This window comes from Heptranchias perlo, chromosome 4, assembly GCF_035084215.1.
Source record: "Heptranchias perlo isolate sHepPer1 chromosome 4, sHepPer1.hap1, whole genome shotgun sequence".
Classification (NCBI taxonomy): Eukaryota; Metazoa; Chordata; class Chondrichthyes; order Hexanchiformes; family Hexanchidae; genus Heptranchias; species Heptranchias perlo.
This window is the reverse complement of record NC_090328.1, coordinates 24,191,922-24,208,817: the sequence shown is the minus strand read 5'-3', so window position 1 is coordinate 24,208,817 and position 16,896 is coordinate 24,191,922. Positions and strand designations below refer to the sequence as shown.

General features: G+C 40.5%; 1 protein-coding gene across 1 annotated transcript in view; it reads left to right on the top strand.

The window, feature by feature from the left end:
- Positions 1 to 10,744, top strand: part of sorbs2b (sorbin and SH3 domain containing 2b) — a 259,709-nt gene extending 248,965 nt beyond the window's left edge. The window contains exons 23-24 of the mRNA XM_067982104.1: positions 2,519 to 2,625; positions 8,541 to 10,744. Coding sequence (XP_067838205.1) covers positions 2,519 to 2,625; positions 8,541 to 8,602 — 169 coding nt within the window. The 3' untranslated portion in view covers positions 8,603 to 10,744. The remainder of the gene's footprint in view (positions 1 to 2,518; positions 2,626 to 8,540) is intronic.
- The last annotated feature ends 6,152 nt before the right edge of the window (positions 10,745 to 16,896 follow it).

The window sequence follows — 16,896 nt, the reverse complement described above, 5'->3', positions numbered from 1 at the left end:
GTAGAAATTGTGTCCAAAAAGATCTTCACTGTTTCTCAACTGGGACATTCATTTGGCTGTCCACAAGCTAACGTCTCCACTGTTTTTTTTGGTTTTTAAATATCCCTTTTTAGAGGGGCACAATTAATAAAAACCCAAATCATACAAAAGACAAAGGTAACTTACCAAATTAAATAATATTATTTCCAGTATCGACCAAGCACTCCAGTCCCTGTGATGCCCACTGGTCGCTGAAGGCCTCAAACGTACCAGTGGACACCGCGCGCATGTATCCACTGTTTGAACTACTTGTGACATGTTACTTTAAATTTCTTATGTGGAAAACTGCACTACTGTTAGCATTCCAATTCTCAGATTTAGTGATTTTCAAGCCCTCATTGTACATCAGCCATACTTGATTTGACATTCTGACTGGGCAGTCATTGAAATGCACCTCTAGTTCTTACCAAAAGTCACTTTACAGCTTCATTTAAGGCCAAGAAATTGTCATCTTATCGACTGCCATAATAGTCAAATATGGAGCACCATTTTCACTGTAGATGTTCAGAGTTCTAAGTTACTCTTGTCTTTCATATGAAACAGTTTCAGTATTTTTAACAGTTGTTTGTTTACTATGTTGTAAACATTGGCTACAAAACAAGTGTTTATACTACAGAAAAAGTGTTTTGGGAAGTCCTCTGGTTATGACAGACACTATATAAATGCAAGTTTTTACTTTCAAAGACCCGTCAGTCACTAAGCAGCAGCTAAGTGAATGGTTGAGTGCATTTTACATTGCTACCATATTACAGGAAAGAGGCAGGCTAAATGTTATACTATCTATTTCATGGTTGTTTCTTGGGTATCTCTCAGTTAAGTTCTGATAGTATTTGCACACTGCTACACAGAGTAATCCTCATACATTTTCTAAACATTATGGTGGTCATCCCTTGCTGAATTGCACTACTTTGATATATCCTTATGGTATGTGGAGACTGCTTAAATGATGGAGATTCTTTTAATGATCATCCTCCACGCACCACAACAGTACTGAACTATCCATTCAGGCCTTGCCTATGTGTGGGTTTTTGGGATTAACGTTTCAGTAGTTAGTTTCATTTTAGCTTCAGGTCAAAAGTAACTGGTGTGATAATGTTCCAATGATGTTTTCACACATGGTTTTCCCCAAAACCAGTCAAGTTAGGCTTTACTGACGAGGTGTGTGGAGGATGCATATCATTTGAAGAATGAAGAAGAGCCCGCAAATTAAGAAGAGCGTTTTTAGCAGATGTACAGGACTAACATCAGACAGACGGTGCGAGTCCACAGTAGGGAAAATCTGGTCTTGTGGAGAATTTGCTGTTGCGATTTTCAAGCCTCTGCCAGAGTTTGGTTTTCAGTACCAGCAACTGGCTTTCCTATTTTTTTTTTCCCCTCGTTATGCTGGAGATAATATAGAAACTGGACTTCTCATTGCACCAAGTCTGAACTTCCCTTTAATCATGGAGTCACTTCCATAGCCCCCCAACAGGTATCCCACAAACAATTTTTTTTTTAAACTATTACTCTTTAGGTTCTCCCTGGGCCAAAGACAGACATGCTGCCAAACCACGGTGAGGTCATTTACATTCTTAAATGTCCTTTTTCTGTTGCACAGGGGAGAATAGAAATGGCACTTCTGTGTTCTACCAAAAATGAGAAAGTTCAAATTTATTGTCAGAATTCCATTAATGTCACAAGGGGCTTCAACTCAGTCTGTAGCCCATTGTTATAGAGTGCACATAAACCATCCATTGCCTCATACATTGTGGAATAATAGAATCATAGGAAGAGGCCCATTATACCTGTACTGATGCTGACTTTTAAACTGGAACTATCTAATCCTATTTCTAGTCCTTTCCCTGTATCTTTTTATATTCTTCCTTTTCAAATACATATCCATTTCCCTTTTAAATAATGTTATAGTCTCTGCCAAATGGCCCTTGTGGTAGTTAATTTCATGTTCTAATAACCTGTCGAAATTTCTTCTAGTGATAATCCTGAATCTATGTTCCCTTGTTACTGATTTGCCGACCAGTGGGAACAATTTCTCACTATCCCCGCAAAACTATTCAAAATTTTGAAAACCTCCATTAGTTCCCTCTTAGCCTCCCTGTCCCAGTGAAAACTATCCCTTTTTATTGCCTTTCTCCATAAGGTCATTCTAGTGAATCTTTGCTGTACCCTTTGTATTATCCTTTCCATAATGGGGTGCCCAGATCTGCACAAAGTACTCCAATCATGACTTAACCAATGTCTTGTACAAATTCAACATCACTTCCTGCTTTTTTATCCGCTCTCCTAATATGTAAAAGCCAGAATCCTATTTGCCTTTTTGATGGCCTTTTCTATCTGTACCCACATTTTTAAAGATTAATAATACAATTGGGTTTAATTAGTACTGAATGTTGATTTCCATCAACATTTACTACATCAAAGTTTAGATACTGTGACAGATATGAGCTAGCTAAATGTAAAATTCTATTACATTTTCTCACAGATACCAAGCTATGTACAGCTACAACCCTAGAAATGAAGATGAGCTGGAGCTCAAGGAAGGAGATATTGTTGATGTAATGGAGAAGTGTGATGATGGCTGGTTTGTTGGTATGTGCATTTTATAGCGCCTCTCTATAATATATATGCCTGCCCAGAGTAGGGATGAGCTAACAAATTAATGTGAATTTCTGAATCTGAAGTCCATGGAGGAAAAAAAAACATACATGGTTAACTGAGATGAGTAATGTGCAAGAAGAACTTCCTTAAACTAGTAAGACGATTAATTTACTGTATGGTTGTCAGGGAATCCTGACAGAAATGGCTACCTTGGGTGAATATCTCAGGACACCTTATTTACCCAATGGAGACAAATTGACTCACGAGGCCAGCACAAAAATAAGCATAGAAACACTAGATCAGATTAATCAGGCAGATTCAGAGTTATCAACATTAGGCAAGTGTTAGCAGACTTAGCAGTAGAAGAATCGAAACTGTTGACAAACCCATTTAAAGAATATAACGGTAAATTCATTGGTTGATTCTTAACTGCCCTCTGAAATGGCCAAGCAAGCCACTCAAGTTGTACAAGAAGGCAGTTCACCACCATCTTCTCGAGGGCAATTAGGGACGGGCAATAAATGCTGGCCTTGCCAGCGACACCCACAACCCATGAATGAATAAAAAAAAAATCCTGCACTCCTTGCAGGGACCCATGCTCGATGGGAACATGGGTCAGAGATGGGCTACAACAAAGCTGCAACCCTTCTCCGACCCACGCTCCTTTTGAGTGCAGATCCCTGCTGGGAGTGTGGGATCGGTGAAGTTACCCTATAGAGGCAGTGTTTGCTTTTCGTAGTGATATTCCAAATAGATTACCTTTCCAAAAGCGTGAGGGTTGTCAATTGACATTAGGACAAGTAAAACAAAGTCAAAATGAGCACCTGCCTGAGATTTACTCCCTTCCAATTACTAACAAAGGAAGCTTGTGAAACTTTCTAGTGAACTTCAATATAGCATCATGAATGTACAGATAAAGCTACCTTGCGCATGCACCCTGCTTTTTTGATAAAGGATTCATCCAAATTTTTCCATATAAATCTGCATGGGTGCAACCTACACTGATTTTAACTTAGAGATGTCACTCATAGCTCATCCCTATTCTGCTGTAAGCTACTATAGTGATAAGAAAGTTTACTTACACAAACATAATCCACTATTTGTGATGGCTAATGCTTTCAAAGACTTTTTAAAAATTCCTTTAGTTCCATTTGTTTTAAATTGTGGAATTTTGATGCGTAAAGGACAGAATGTGAGCAGTCACAGCAGATTTAACAGCTGGTTTTCTAAATGTTCATCCACTTCTGCCCAAAAGGAAATTTTCTTCCAGGTGGCTGAAATGCAAAATGTACAGAGTAATCAGAGCTGTCAACAGTGGGCCGATCTTAATGTCTATCAAGTATCTGTTCATGCTGCTGCAGACATTTTGCTGGGGCTGCCAATGGGAAACCCCAAGTCTCTGAGTGTTAATACTACCCATGGGGTGATTGTGCTTCTATTGATATATATATAAATGTTAAATGTCCATCATACACGGTCTTGATTCTTGCTTTGCAGAGGACTGGACTCCAGGCTGCAATCATTTTTGCAGAGGTGCAGGGAGCACAATCCTTAAGTGGAGGCAGATGTACAATCAGCATTTATCTCATCTTATGTCTGCTTGGAACAAAAATGAGAGAACCATCAGGCAGTGTGTAGAGAATACTGCTGATATTCTGTCCCTCCCCTTCCCACTTTTTCCCCAGGACTGATGGGTGCTCTATACCATCAGTGTTTGGAGATGGAGATGTCTAGTGACAGTGCCAAGCAGTGTCTTGTTCTGACAGTCCAACTCAGGCATGTTTTCATTTGCAGTATTCTGTGGGTATGCTAATTTCACTACTCACAGCATTTAGTGTTCCAGAACTAATTTTAAGGATGCACTTAAGGTTTTGTCAAGGGCCACATGCTCATAGAGTAAACAGAGGTCATGCATGTTATTCAAGGATATTCTTGGTTCCTTACATACTCTCTTCTTTTATAACAAGTTCGTTAAGTTTGCAACAGTTGATAACAGGTTCTAGATAGCTTTATCCTATTGACTTGTGTGCACTGGGATTTGGATTGAAACTGACAAAAAAACGTTTGCTAGTGAGCCTCAACTCTCTTCAGAAAGAGGAAACATTTATCTAATCTATCAGATTTGGATTCTAATACTATGGGGAAAGTGCAATCTAACACACTGTACCAGCCAAGAAAATGTGAATTGAATATAAACTATAACTTGCTCTTGATGGGGGTGATAAACTGACCTGTGGACATTTAAAGCTCTTTGAGATATTGTCCTGGCAGTAATGAAACAGTCATCTCTTGAACATAAATTGAGCTATTTCTGCCTTGAATTAGCACTGGGAGTAAATTAAGACACCCAACCAGAAACTAGTTCCTATCATTCAGATCCACTGTCCCAACGAGCCCCTTTATGTATCATAATATATGCACATTATTGCGAAATTAAGCACTACTGATAAATGTGCAAAATGGAGCTCAGAAGGAGATGACAACAGCCACATTTGTCCAAGTTTGAGTTATTTTTATTGTCAAACATTTTGCCAAATATCAAGATACTTGCCTAGGAACAACCACATTGCTACCAACTCCAGAAGGAAGGACACACGTATGGACAGTAATGGCGCAAAAGAAAAAGTGGGACATAATGTCCAAGCTTTGCTCCACTACACAAAATTGTTGGAAAAGAATCAACATGCTGAAATAACTTCTGGGGGGGGGGGGATCAAAAATTTGAGATCAGCATTCAGAGATCAAAAGAATGTGACATTGGAATGAAGCACCAAGGAAAAGTTCAAGTTGAGAGGAGGAACAGACTGCCAAAAAAAACTTCGGTTGTACCTGAAATCAAAACATCATCTACCCCGGAGTCCCATATATCCGGTAAGTTTACCTTATAGTCTCTCCTTCCATGCAATCTCCCAGTAAAGTAAAAATAATTGGACAAACGTAAACTTAACATATGCAGACTGCCAAGAATGTTTTAACATCCCCAAATGCATGTAAGTGGTCCTGTGTACAGTGGTCCATAGTTGCACTTCACCTGCTTTTGTAAGTTTCTTCCAAATGGCATCTGCACCTGTCTGTCTGCAGTTCCACTGCACATGTTCAAATAACTAAGGTTTTGTTTCTTGTCCCTATTTTGTCTCCCCAGATAGTCAGCCACCTCCCATCTCAAATCCACCCATTGAAAAGGGCATTGAAGAGGCACCAAGTGCCCAGAAATCCACTGGCAAAGAGTTGTCATCCTCAGCAGCAAGGGCAACAAATCCACATGTGGAGGGGAGTGCACCGTCTCTTGTTGAGCAACACGAAAGCCCATCACCTGTAACCATATCCTCCGAAGGAATGTCCTGGACGTACCCAAAATGTTTGGAAGATGCTGAACTGGAAGATGAGGTGACAAGTCAGCCAGAAGAGGAAGATATCGACCATGTGTCTCCCTCAGCATCCCAGTATATTGCTGCATCTCTCTCAGCATCCCAGCATATTGCTGCATCTCCCTCAGCATCCCGGAATAGTGCTGCATCTCCCTCAGCATCCCAGAATAGTGCTGCATCTCCCTCAGCATCCCGGAATAGTGCTGCATCTCTCTCAGCATCCCAGAATAGTGCTGCATCTCTCTCAGCATCCCAGAATAGTGCTGCATCTCTCTCAGCATCCCAGAATCTTACTTCATCAAAGCGTCTTTCTCCAATTCCCTCAGAATCTGAGAGTCCTGATGCATCTACCATACCATCTGAGAATCTTGATGCATGTCCCTCACCATCCCTGAGTTCAGTGGATATTTGTCTACCGGAGCAGGTCATCACCACTAAACCAGCAGACAAAACAGCACATGAGCTGCAAGTGGAAATTGCCAACTTTCTCACCCCATCAGCTGAGTTCCTTGTGGAAGATATAAAGTGCTTAGAACAGATTATGGACAATGTTCCTGCTGGTGTGCCATCTACTATGTCAAATGAGAAGACCTGTCGACAACAAGAGACAGATGCCAATCTCCTTGCACTCTCCACAACATTTGGCATGCTTGTGGATGAGGGTATGCACCTGCTCAGGAAGACCATGGACAATGTCCATTCCAGTGTGCAATCTGGCAACAAGCAGATGCACACAGACATGGTACACCTTCATAATGTTATCCAGGTGGGCTGGGTGCAGTTGGCCGATCAGATGAGCTCTCTGATCAAAGTACTCACCACACTTGTACATAACCAGCAACCCTCTTCCGCCTTGTTACATAATGTAGCCCTTCAGCGTACCATAGCAATATCTGAAGGCCATTTCCCAGAATACTTCAGGAGCGCATCCACTTCAAAGATGACTGAAGAGACACTGCCTCCAAGATGCTACCTTACAGAGGAAACTTTGACCACTACTTCTTCCGAAAACCCAGCAGCCAGTTCGCCCAATTCTGAAACATATAAATGAAATGTCATATGTTAGCATTTTCCTCAAATACACGTATTCTGCACAGTGATATGGTGGTGATACTGTTTCTGAATGGTACTTTTACTTATGGTTTATCACAGAAATAGAGCATTAAAGCTGACTTTGCATTGAGATCTATTTAACTGTTGTGCACATATCACATATTCCATTGAACAAACTACCTCAAACAAATGGGGATAGCACCAATCATGTGTCTTAATTTTCTACAGAGTAGCAACATTCTATTTACCTATAATATTCTAGTTGTCGCAGTAAAAATGTTTATTCCTACTTGCGTCTCCATTGTTGTCTTTCCTCCATATCGGTGTTTTGTACGTAGAGTGGACCCTTCTGCGTGGTGGCTGTTCACCCTCCTGGGTGGATCTCTAACTGTCTTGAAATATTGGGGTCGATTTTTGACTCCCGGGCGGGAACACAGCAAAGCAAAGCCGCTTGGCTGTCCAGGAGTGGAGGCAGGGAGGCTCAGCCAACTTTTAACGGATGGACCTCATTAGCATGCCAATCCTCGACTTCTCGACCATTAGGGCTGGTGAAGTCGGCAGGAAGCGGCTGCCCGGCCATTAGAACCGTGCGGCTCGGAGGCCGCCGCCGGTTCACGACACAAGGTAAATCTGTCAGGAGAATTCCGATTGAGGGAGGGAGGGAAGCCCGGGCTTCCGCCAGGTGGGGGATTTAAAATTCCCCCATTGAGTCTGATTTGGCAGTCTTGGAGTTCATTCCATTATTCATGTGTAGGAAGACCTTCCAAATACAAAATGCAGATACTCCTTCATGAAAATATTGCACATGTATCCATTCAGTAAATATGCCTTCAGAATAATGTGCTCCTGTAATGTGATGCAAAGTGAAATCTTACTACTTAAAGCATGGATCAATAGTATATTCACCAGTACTCTTTATTAATGCTTCCCACTGCATCAGTACAGCAGGGTGAACTGTTTTCATCATTATGATCATATGCAATCACAAAATTCAATTCTCATTGCACTGGTCACCTGGTTTGAGAGTGATTTAAAGGGAGTAGGTAATGACTGGTTAATTGGATCATGCTCATTTCCCCACTCCCCAAATTGCCTTTACAGGTATTTATATTCCACAAGTATTGACATTTTACTGTGGCTGTTAAACTTGTGCCATAAAACACCAAAGAACATCACTAGTAATAATCAGTCTTCTAAGCCTATACAAGCATCATCCAGGTGATATAAAGTTACTGACAGGTGGATTATCACCCCCTCCACATGCAAGTTTAATCTGATTTCAGTATCTGATTTTAATTTAAAAATATAATGAGTGAGCACAGTGGTATCCTCAGGAAAATATAATCAAGACATTTCTTATGAGTTTTTTTAATCAAAATGTTTGATAATTAAAAGTGATCAATAAAATGGCACACTAGGGTGTTGAAGCAATAAAAACCAAGAGGCCGGAATATAATGAAGTTTGCTTTTTCTTTTTAATCGCAGGTACTTCTCGGCGATCCAAGTTCTTTGGTACCTTTCCAGGAAACTATGTGAAACGACTATAAAATTTTATACATATTTGTATCCACATTGCTTTGAGTTTAGCACAATAACCTCTGCAGCTCTCATTAAAAGAAGTTTCAATCTGTAGACACTCAAAGACAACCTTTGTGACAGTTGTGTGATTGACTATAGCTAACTTCAGAAGCATTACATCATTTGGCACCATCTTCTGCCAAGTAATAAAGACAGCTTAAAAAATATACTGCTCATGCTGTCTGGAGGCAGTTCTGCATTCTCTTCAGGATGTTTCAAGAACAATTGTTTCTTATTATTATGGTGCACTTATTTGATCAACCTTTTTCTCCCGTGTATGCAAACATAGTGAATGCCTATTTATTCTTATTGGTACAGGAGCTCACAGTGGTCTGTCACTAACATTTATTATTGATGATTTTGTCACAGAGTAGAATAAACTCATAATACGTTCAGCAAGTATTAGACCAGTAACTCATACAGCTATGATAAACTGTCACTTTCCAAACTAGAGGTGAAGTTGTGTAGTTTACTCTATTTTTTCCTCCTATTCACTTGGTTTGTTTTTCTGCTGAACGATATGAGATATGAAAACAGTAGTGTCACATTTTGTATAGGTTGTTTGGAAATCTGTGACTGTGTTTCTCACTTCAACCTGCTTTTTCTTTTAAGTGGTGGTTTAGAATATATAGTAAATATAAGGTTTCGGAATAGAATTTTTTGTTGGTCGGGCCACGTGACCATTCTTTGAGGCATGCCATATTCAGGCTCCTAAGCCCGAATTATCATATTTAACACTTTTTAGGTGGCTCCTTGGACTCAGCAGTCACTGAAGAATGGAGATGTGTAACTGTTACATCAGGTTACATCGAGTCTACAGCACAGAAACAGGCCATTCGGCCCATCTGGTCTATGCCGGCGTTTATGCTCCACGTGAGCCTCCTCCCCACCCCTCTTCATCTAACTCTGTTATATGACTGTAGTTTGAAAGTGGATTCAAGCTCACAAGGACAGAGGTGTGAGGCAAGGTGTTTTGTCACTGAATGTCCAGCCATGCTCAAGAAGTTGTTAAGAGAGATGGTGCACATCTTTAAAACCATTTATTGGAAATCAGCAGTGTTATTCACAGTTGTGTTCAACATAACTTATTCATTGATATGCCTTGCTTTCTTATACTTTCAAAGTACCTGAAAGACTTTCCCATGTACAATTTGTTTATAAGTTTGAATAATTGAGTAGCTTCCTTCTAATATATATAATTTCTGGACAAAACATTTAGGACGCATGTTCAAAGTTACTCAATATTTTGTCCAAAATTAAAGTTTTTTTTAATAAAAGAATTTGAGCAATGTTTTCCCTGTAATAAAACAATAAATTATAACTGCCATGGTTGGGTATGAACACACATGGGATGGTGGGGAGGGGGAAGGAATTGTTAGCGCTGCAGCACCTTAGTTCAAAACAAGTGTGTATGATTGTCTTTTAATTTCTTTCATAAATGCTTGAGTTTACTACAGTGTATGTAGTCCATAGCATTTTGTGTATATATGTCTGCTTTATTTTGTACAGATGTTTAGTTGTTGAGTAAGAAGAACAAAATCACTACTTTTCAGAAACTTTCATAAGCCTCTGACATTTCCCCTACCCCTTTTTACTAACAGCCTCTCCCACGTCGGTTACAAGCACATTTAGATGGTGCGAGTGTGTATGATAGTATTTTATTGCAGAATTTTGCAAATTGTATTTCAACAAATATAGTGTTACCAGCAAAAGCCTAACTGTACATATGTCTTTATAGTTATTAACAGGAAATGAGAAAAAAGGTCTGGATAGATTCAACAATACTCTTTTACAGTATGTCTTTATTACACCAAAATTCAGGGCCTAAGAGCTGTGTAATTCTGAAGCTTCAAATTTTGAACCTGGTCAATTGCATGCAGCGCTGCTGTAAAATCAACATCTTTATTGTTGTTTTATGATGAAAATGACCATATTTGTTGCCTGTAAAATGAAAACTCTTTATATTCTCTGTAATTGATTTTGAAAGATTTCTTTCGTAAGTGAACATCAATTGATTCATTTTGATGCAGTACGATTCTTACGGAGAAATCAACTTATCTTTTTGTGTTTTTTGTGAAATCCAATCCCTAATAAATTTTGCCTGAATTGACTTACTCCTGTTTTTGTTTGGTTTAAAGTTACCTTAAAGAGGATATTGATGCATTGAAGGGACTTTCGCGAAGAGTGATAAGAATTAAGAGCACAAAACTCGGCTGGATTGATGGATTTGCATGCTCCTGCTGGAGAATTGAAAATGTTTAAAGAGGTGGTCTTTAAAACAAATTAACATGGAATGTTTAATTCTCTACAAGACACTATAGCACCATTTGAGATCTTGGGATTGCCACTGGTATGGGTCTCACTAAAAGAAACAGAAATAACTTGCATTTATATAGCGCCTTTCATGACCTCAAGACATCCTGAAGTACTTTACAGCCAATGAAGTAACAGTGTCGTCACTGTTGTAATGTAGGGAAATGTGACAGCCAAATTACACACAGCAAGGTCCCACAAACAGCAATGAGGTAAATGACCAGATAATCTCTTTTTTGTGAAGTTGGTTGAAGGATAAATATCGGCCAGGTCATCAACGAGAATGCCCCTGCTCTTCTTCAAAATAGTGCCATTGGATCTTTTACGTCCACCTGAGAGGGCAGATGGGGCCTCAATTTAATATTTCGTCCAAAAGACACCACTTCCCACAGTGCAGCACTCCCTCAGTACTGCACTGAACTGTCAGCCTAGATATTTGTGCTCAAGTCTCTGGAGTGGGACTTGAATCCACAACCTTCTGACTCAGAGACGAGTGTGCTACCAACTCAAACACAGTTGACACCATAAAAAAGATATCCTGAAGTTTTTGCTTGGTTACCTTTGGATCACCAGAAGATTTATAGTTTTATCAAATTAGTATGGTATCTGGTTATTCACATCGTCACAGGAGATTAAATAAACTGATGTTGGAACTTATAAGTAGCCTATTGGAAGGAGTGACCTTTTAATGAAATTAATTGTCATTCTTTTTTGTGGAACAACTATGCAATAATTTGTACAATTCCTTACTAATCAGTTAGAATCAATATACTCTAATCTTGCAGGCAATTTTCAAGAAAAGTCAAAAGTAAACAATTAATGAGGTGGGGGGGTGGTGGTCTCTTTTTTACTCATGTGTCCAGATTTATTCCAGTTCGCAGCAACACAAAATTGGGAGTATAACTGAAGTCTTAACATTTCTGGTTGGTTTTGGTTTGCAAATGCTCTGGAGCATTACCAAGTTCATTATACGATGTGGTCTGTATAATAAAATGCAGATTGCCTAAAACAAAGTGGAAGATCCAGGGTCATATTACAGAAGGCAGCACAGCTACACAATGTACTTTAAAGGATTAAAATGAAGTTGCTATGTTTGGATTGTAAGACCTAAATTCCTTAAACTGCCTTGTCCAATAGTTATTTTCTTGGCTGTATGAAGTAGTTAAAAGTGCAACAGCTGCAAAATTTAAGTGTAGAGCCTATTGACAGCTTTTATTTTCTCTGTGGACAAGTAGGGGAAAAAGTAAAAGTTCAAGCACAGTAAATCAAACTAAGCTTCAATGTAACTGGCAGATTTAAGCCATCCACATTTTTCCTAGCTGTTTTTTCCCTTCCTTCTTTTCCTGTCGTAGGAGGTTTCTGTGAAAAGAGTGGTCAAGGAATCTAATGTTTGTTATATTAGGAACATTAAATGGTATTGGAAACCAACAGGAAAGTGGGATTAGACTAGATGACTGGCTTCTGGAGGAAAACACTAATGCAGACTTGATGGTGGAATGGCCTATTTCTTTACTGTAATATTCTGAGTCTAGCTTTGTGTCCTTACAAAGCATCTTACAAGCTTGGGGAGCTGTTTGAACCCAAAGGAAAAGGTCAATCAAGATCTGAGGCAGGCACATCATATGGTGGAGCAGGATGCATTAACCCCACAACTATTGCATGTTGCCAGTGAGGAACAATTCCTGGCATTAACGATCCAAATACTACAAAGGGACCGAAGTGCTCCTGTTTCTGTTCTGCATCATGAAATGGTTATGACAAATGATACTTCAATTGATGCCCTCTTACAACCTCCATCTGAATGATTTTCTGTGTTACCTCACCTGAAGTAGCGTTGGTCACTACAGTCCACTGCCCCCATTCACTATGGTAATGAAGCAGAATTTAATGATGTCATGGGTTGCCTCTCACTATTATTGCAAAGCATAAAACAGAATGAGCAGGGAGAGGTGACTGAGAAACACTGGAAATGTACAGGTATCTCCATTATAACATCTTGTTATGGGGAAATTCAGTAAGACATACTTCCATGTCATGGTTGTATGGTGAAGGTATTGTGCTATAGCTCCCATTTTCTTGCAGACATAAAGCAACACCACAATGTAAAGACCTCTTCCCCCACATGTTGCACCATTCCTAAGTGGCATCTATGACATTTCTGTTTTGTTACTTTTTTTGTTACATTTATCACTAACCGAATAAGCCATCAAAACCTAAAGATAAATCTGTGCTCTAGCTGATGTGCTCAAGCATATCTGGTGATTGAATAGTTTGTTGCCTGAAGATTAGTAAAGATGGAACAATAATCAATCACTTACATGAATGCCAGCTGGGGGACATATCTTGCCCTTTAAGATGTGTACAATGGAAGCATTTATGAATTATTTCTCTTCTATCATTTGTATGATTGATTCATTGTTGTCTATTCTATGCAAAAAAAAATGAATAGTGTCATACCTTTCCTGTGTATGGTTGGAAGGTGAGTTAGAACATTCAAACTAACTGATGGGACAGCTATTAAACAAATATTGAGACTAAAGCTACAGTCCCCTAAAAGAAATAGTGCAGTAGTGGGACTCGTATTCAATTACGCACCAACCCTCAGAACTAGAAAGTCTGAACCACTTGCTGGAGGGATGTCCAGAAGAGAATGATGGGCTGCTCTAACACATCCCTCCTGAGAAGTTTGCAACAGCAGGTTGCTCACCTGCATTTTGACCCCATATCCTCTCCATCACAAAGACCCTTCCAGGTGGTAGAGGTCGCGGGTTTGGGAGGTGCTGTCGAAGAAGCCTTGGCGAGTTGCTGCAGCGCATCCTGTGGATGGAACACACTGCAGCCACAGTGCACCGGTGGTGAAGGGAGTGAATGTTTAGGGTGGTGGATGGGGTGCCAATCAAGCAGGCTGCTTTGTCCTGGATGGTGTGGAGCTTCGAGTGTTGTTGGAGCAGCACTCATCCAGGCAAGTGGAGAGTATTCCATCACACTCCTGACTTGTGCCTTGTGGATGGTGGAAAGACTTTGGGGAGTCAGGAGGTGAGTCACTCGCCGCAGAATACCCAGCCTCTGACCTGCTCTTGTAGTCACAGTATTTATGTGACTGGTCCAGTTAAGTTTCTGGTCAATGGTGACTCCCGGATGTTGATGGGGCATTCGGTGATGGTAATGCCGTTGAATGTCAAGGGGAGGTGGTTAGACACTCTCTTGTGGGAGATGGTCATTGCCTGGCACTTGTCTGGCATGAATGTTACTTGCCACTTATCAGCCCAAGCCTGGATGTTGTCCAGGTCTTGCTGCATGCGGGCTCGGACTGCTTCATTATTTGAGGGGTTGCGAATGGAACTGAACACTGTGCAATCATCAGCGAACATCCCCATTTCTGACCTTATGATGGAGGGAAGGTCATTGATGAAGCAGCTGAAGATGGTTGGGCCTAGGAGACTTCCCTGAGGAACTCCTGCAGCAATGTCCTGGGGCTGAGATGATTGGCCTCCAACAACCACTACCATCTTCCTTTGTGCTAGGTATGACTCCAGCCACCGGAGAGTTTTCCCCCTGACTCCCTTCTTTAAAAAAGGAGACAGGAAAAAGCCAGGAAATTATAAGCCAATTAGTTTTACTTCAGTTGTTTTTACACTGGGCCCAAAATTTGAGATATAAATCAGCTACTCCAAAGTTGTACCAATTCTAAAACATATGGTAAATTTTGGTAGATGTGGCTGCTGGCAGAAAATCTGCCCACCCCCAAAGGGGCCATAAATATAAGATAATCACTAATAAATCCAATAGGGAATTAAGGAGAAATTTCTTCATCCAGACAGTGATCAGAATTGGAACTCACTACCACAAGGAGTAGTTGAGGTGAATAGTTTAGATGCATTTAAGGGGAAGTTACATAAACACGAGGGAGAAAGGAATAGACGGTTATGCTGATCGGGTTTGATGAAGGGAATGGGAAGAGACTCATGTGGAGCATAAACACCAGTATGGACCAGTTGAGCCAAATGGCCTGTTTCTGTGCTGTACATTCTTTGCTCCCGCACCATTACCTCTGGAGTCCCCCCAAGGATCTATCTTTGTCCCCCTCCTATGTCTCATCTACAAGCTGCCCCTCGGCAACATCATCCGAAAACACGACATCAGATTCCACATGCACGCTGCTGACACCCAGCTCTACCTCAAAACCACCTCCCTCAACCCCTCCACTGTCTCTCATTTTATCACATTGCTTGTCCGACATCCAGTACTGGACAAGCAAAAATTTCCTCCAACTAAATATTGGAAAGACCGAAGCCATTATCCTTGGTCCCCACTGCGAACTCCATTCCCTAGCCACTGACTCCATCCCTCTCCCTGGCCGCTGTCTGAGGCTGAACCAGACCTTTCGCAACCTTGGCGTTCTATTTGACCGAGAGGAGCTTCCGACCTCATATCCGCTCCAACCCCAAGATCATCTACTTCCACCTCCATAACATCACCTGTCTCCACCCCTGCCTCAGCCCATCTGTTGCTGAACCCTCATCCATGCCTTTGTTAACTGGACTATTCCAATGGTCTCCTGCCTGACCTCCCATCTTCCATAAACTTGAGCTCAACCAAAACTCTACTGCCCGTATCCTAACTCGCACCAAGTCCCATTCTCCCATTACCCCTGCGCTCGCTGACCTACGCTGGCTCTTAGTCTGGGAACGCCTCAATTTTAAAATTCTCATCCTTGTTTTCAAATCCCTCCATGGCCTCACCCCTCCCTATCTTTGTAACCTCCTCCAGCCCTACAACCCTCCTAGATCTCTGCGCTCCTCCGATTCTTGCCTCTTGCGCATCTCTGATTTTAATCACTGCACCATTGGCAGCCGTGCCTTCAGCTGCCAAGGCCCTAAGCTCTGGAATTCCCTCCCTAAACCTCTCCACCTCACTACCTTTCTCTCCTCCTTTAAGACACTCCTTAAAACCTACCTCTGACGAAATTTTTGGTCATCTGCCCTATTACCTCCTTATGTGGTTCGGTGTAAAATTTTGATTCATAACGATCCTGTGAAGCGCCTTGGGATGTTTTACTATGTTAAAGGCTCTATATAAATGCAAGTTGTTGTTGTTGTAATTCTATGCTCCTTGCTCAGAGCATGCAATCGGTGAATTTACCCTAATATGCGCCAAAGGGAATCAGTTAAAAAACCAAAAGCTAGAAATTACATTTGATGATATTAACATACGAATTGTCAACACACTCGTATCAAATTTCACTCTCTGCTATTTTAATGGAGGTAATAACCTATTTAAAATAAATATGCTAATTTCTCATTATAATAGCAGGCAGAGGAATTTTATATGAGCATGTTAAGCGTTTATACAATAACAGTTTTCCAGGCTCAACTGTTACCATTGCCTACAAATCTGGCGTTCTCACTCAAAATCGTGCCTTAATCATATATATAATTTCTTTTAAGAACAGAATTGGGAATTCATAGCTTGCTTTCCATAAAAGTTATGTTTAAATTAAATTGATATTTGCAAGAAAGACATGGAGACAGATTTGTGATCAATTAACTGGTTTGCTTCACAGAAGAGGTGAGAGTTAAGTGATTTAATAGCACCAGAGAAGACATCTCCAATTTAGTCTACATGTTTTCTGTGCTGCATGGGCAGTTATTGCTGACATGATGAGACATGGCTTTGCCATCTTGTGAGTAATTTTACCCTATTCCTGGCAGCACAAATAGCATAGCTAAAGATTGGTCTGAATAAACATTGCAATCAAAAGTAGTAAGACTGTTGTTTTGTATGCACTTCAATGGTTTCCTGAAATTTTAATATAAATCCATATTTAGTGCAAATCAACACAAATCTGAATTGAGGTCCAGCTATTTATAAATAGATTTTTTCATGTATTCTCAGTTATAGTACACTCCCCTTCTTCGCACTTTCACCTTTTCATTCCATCTCAAATCTT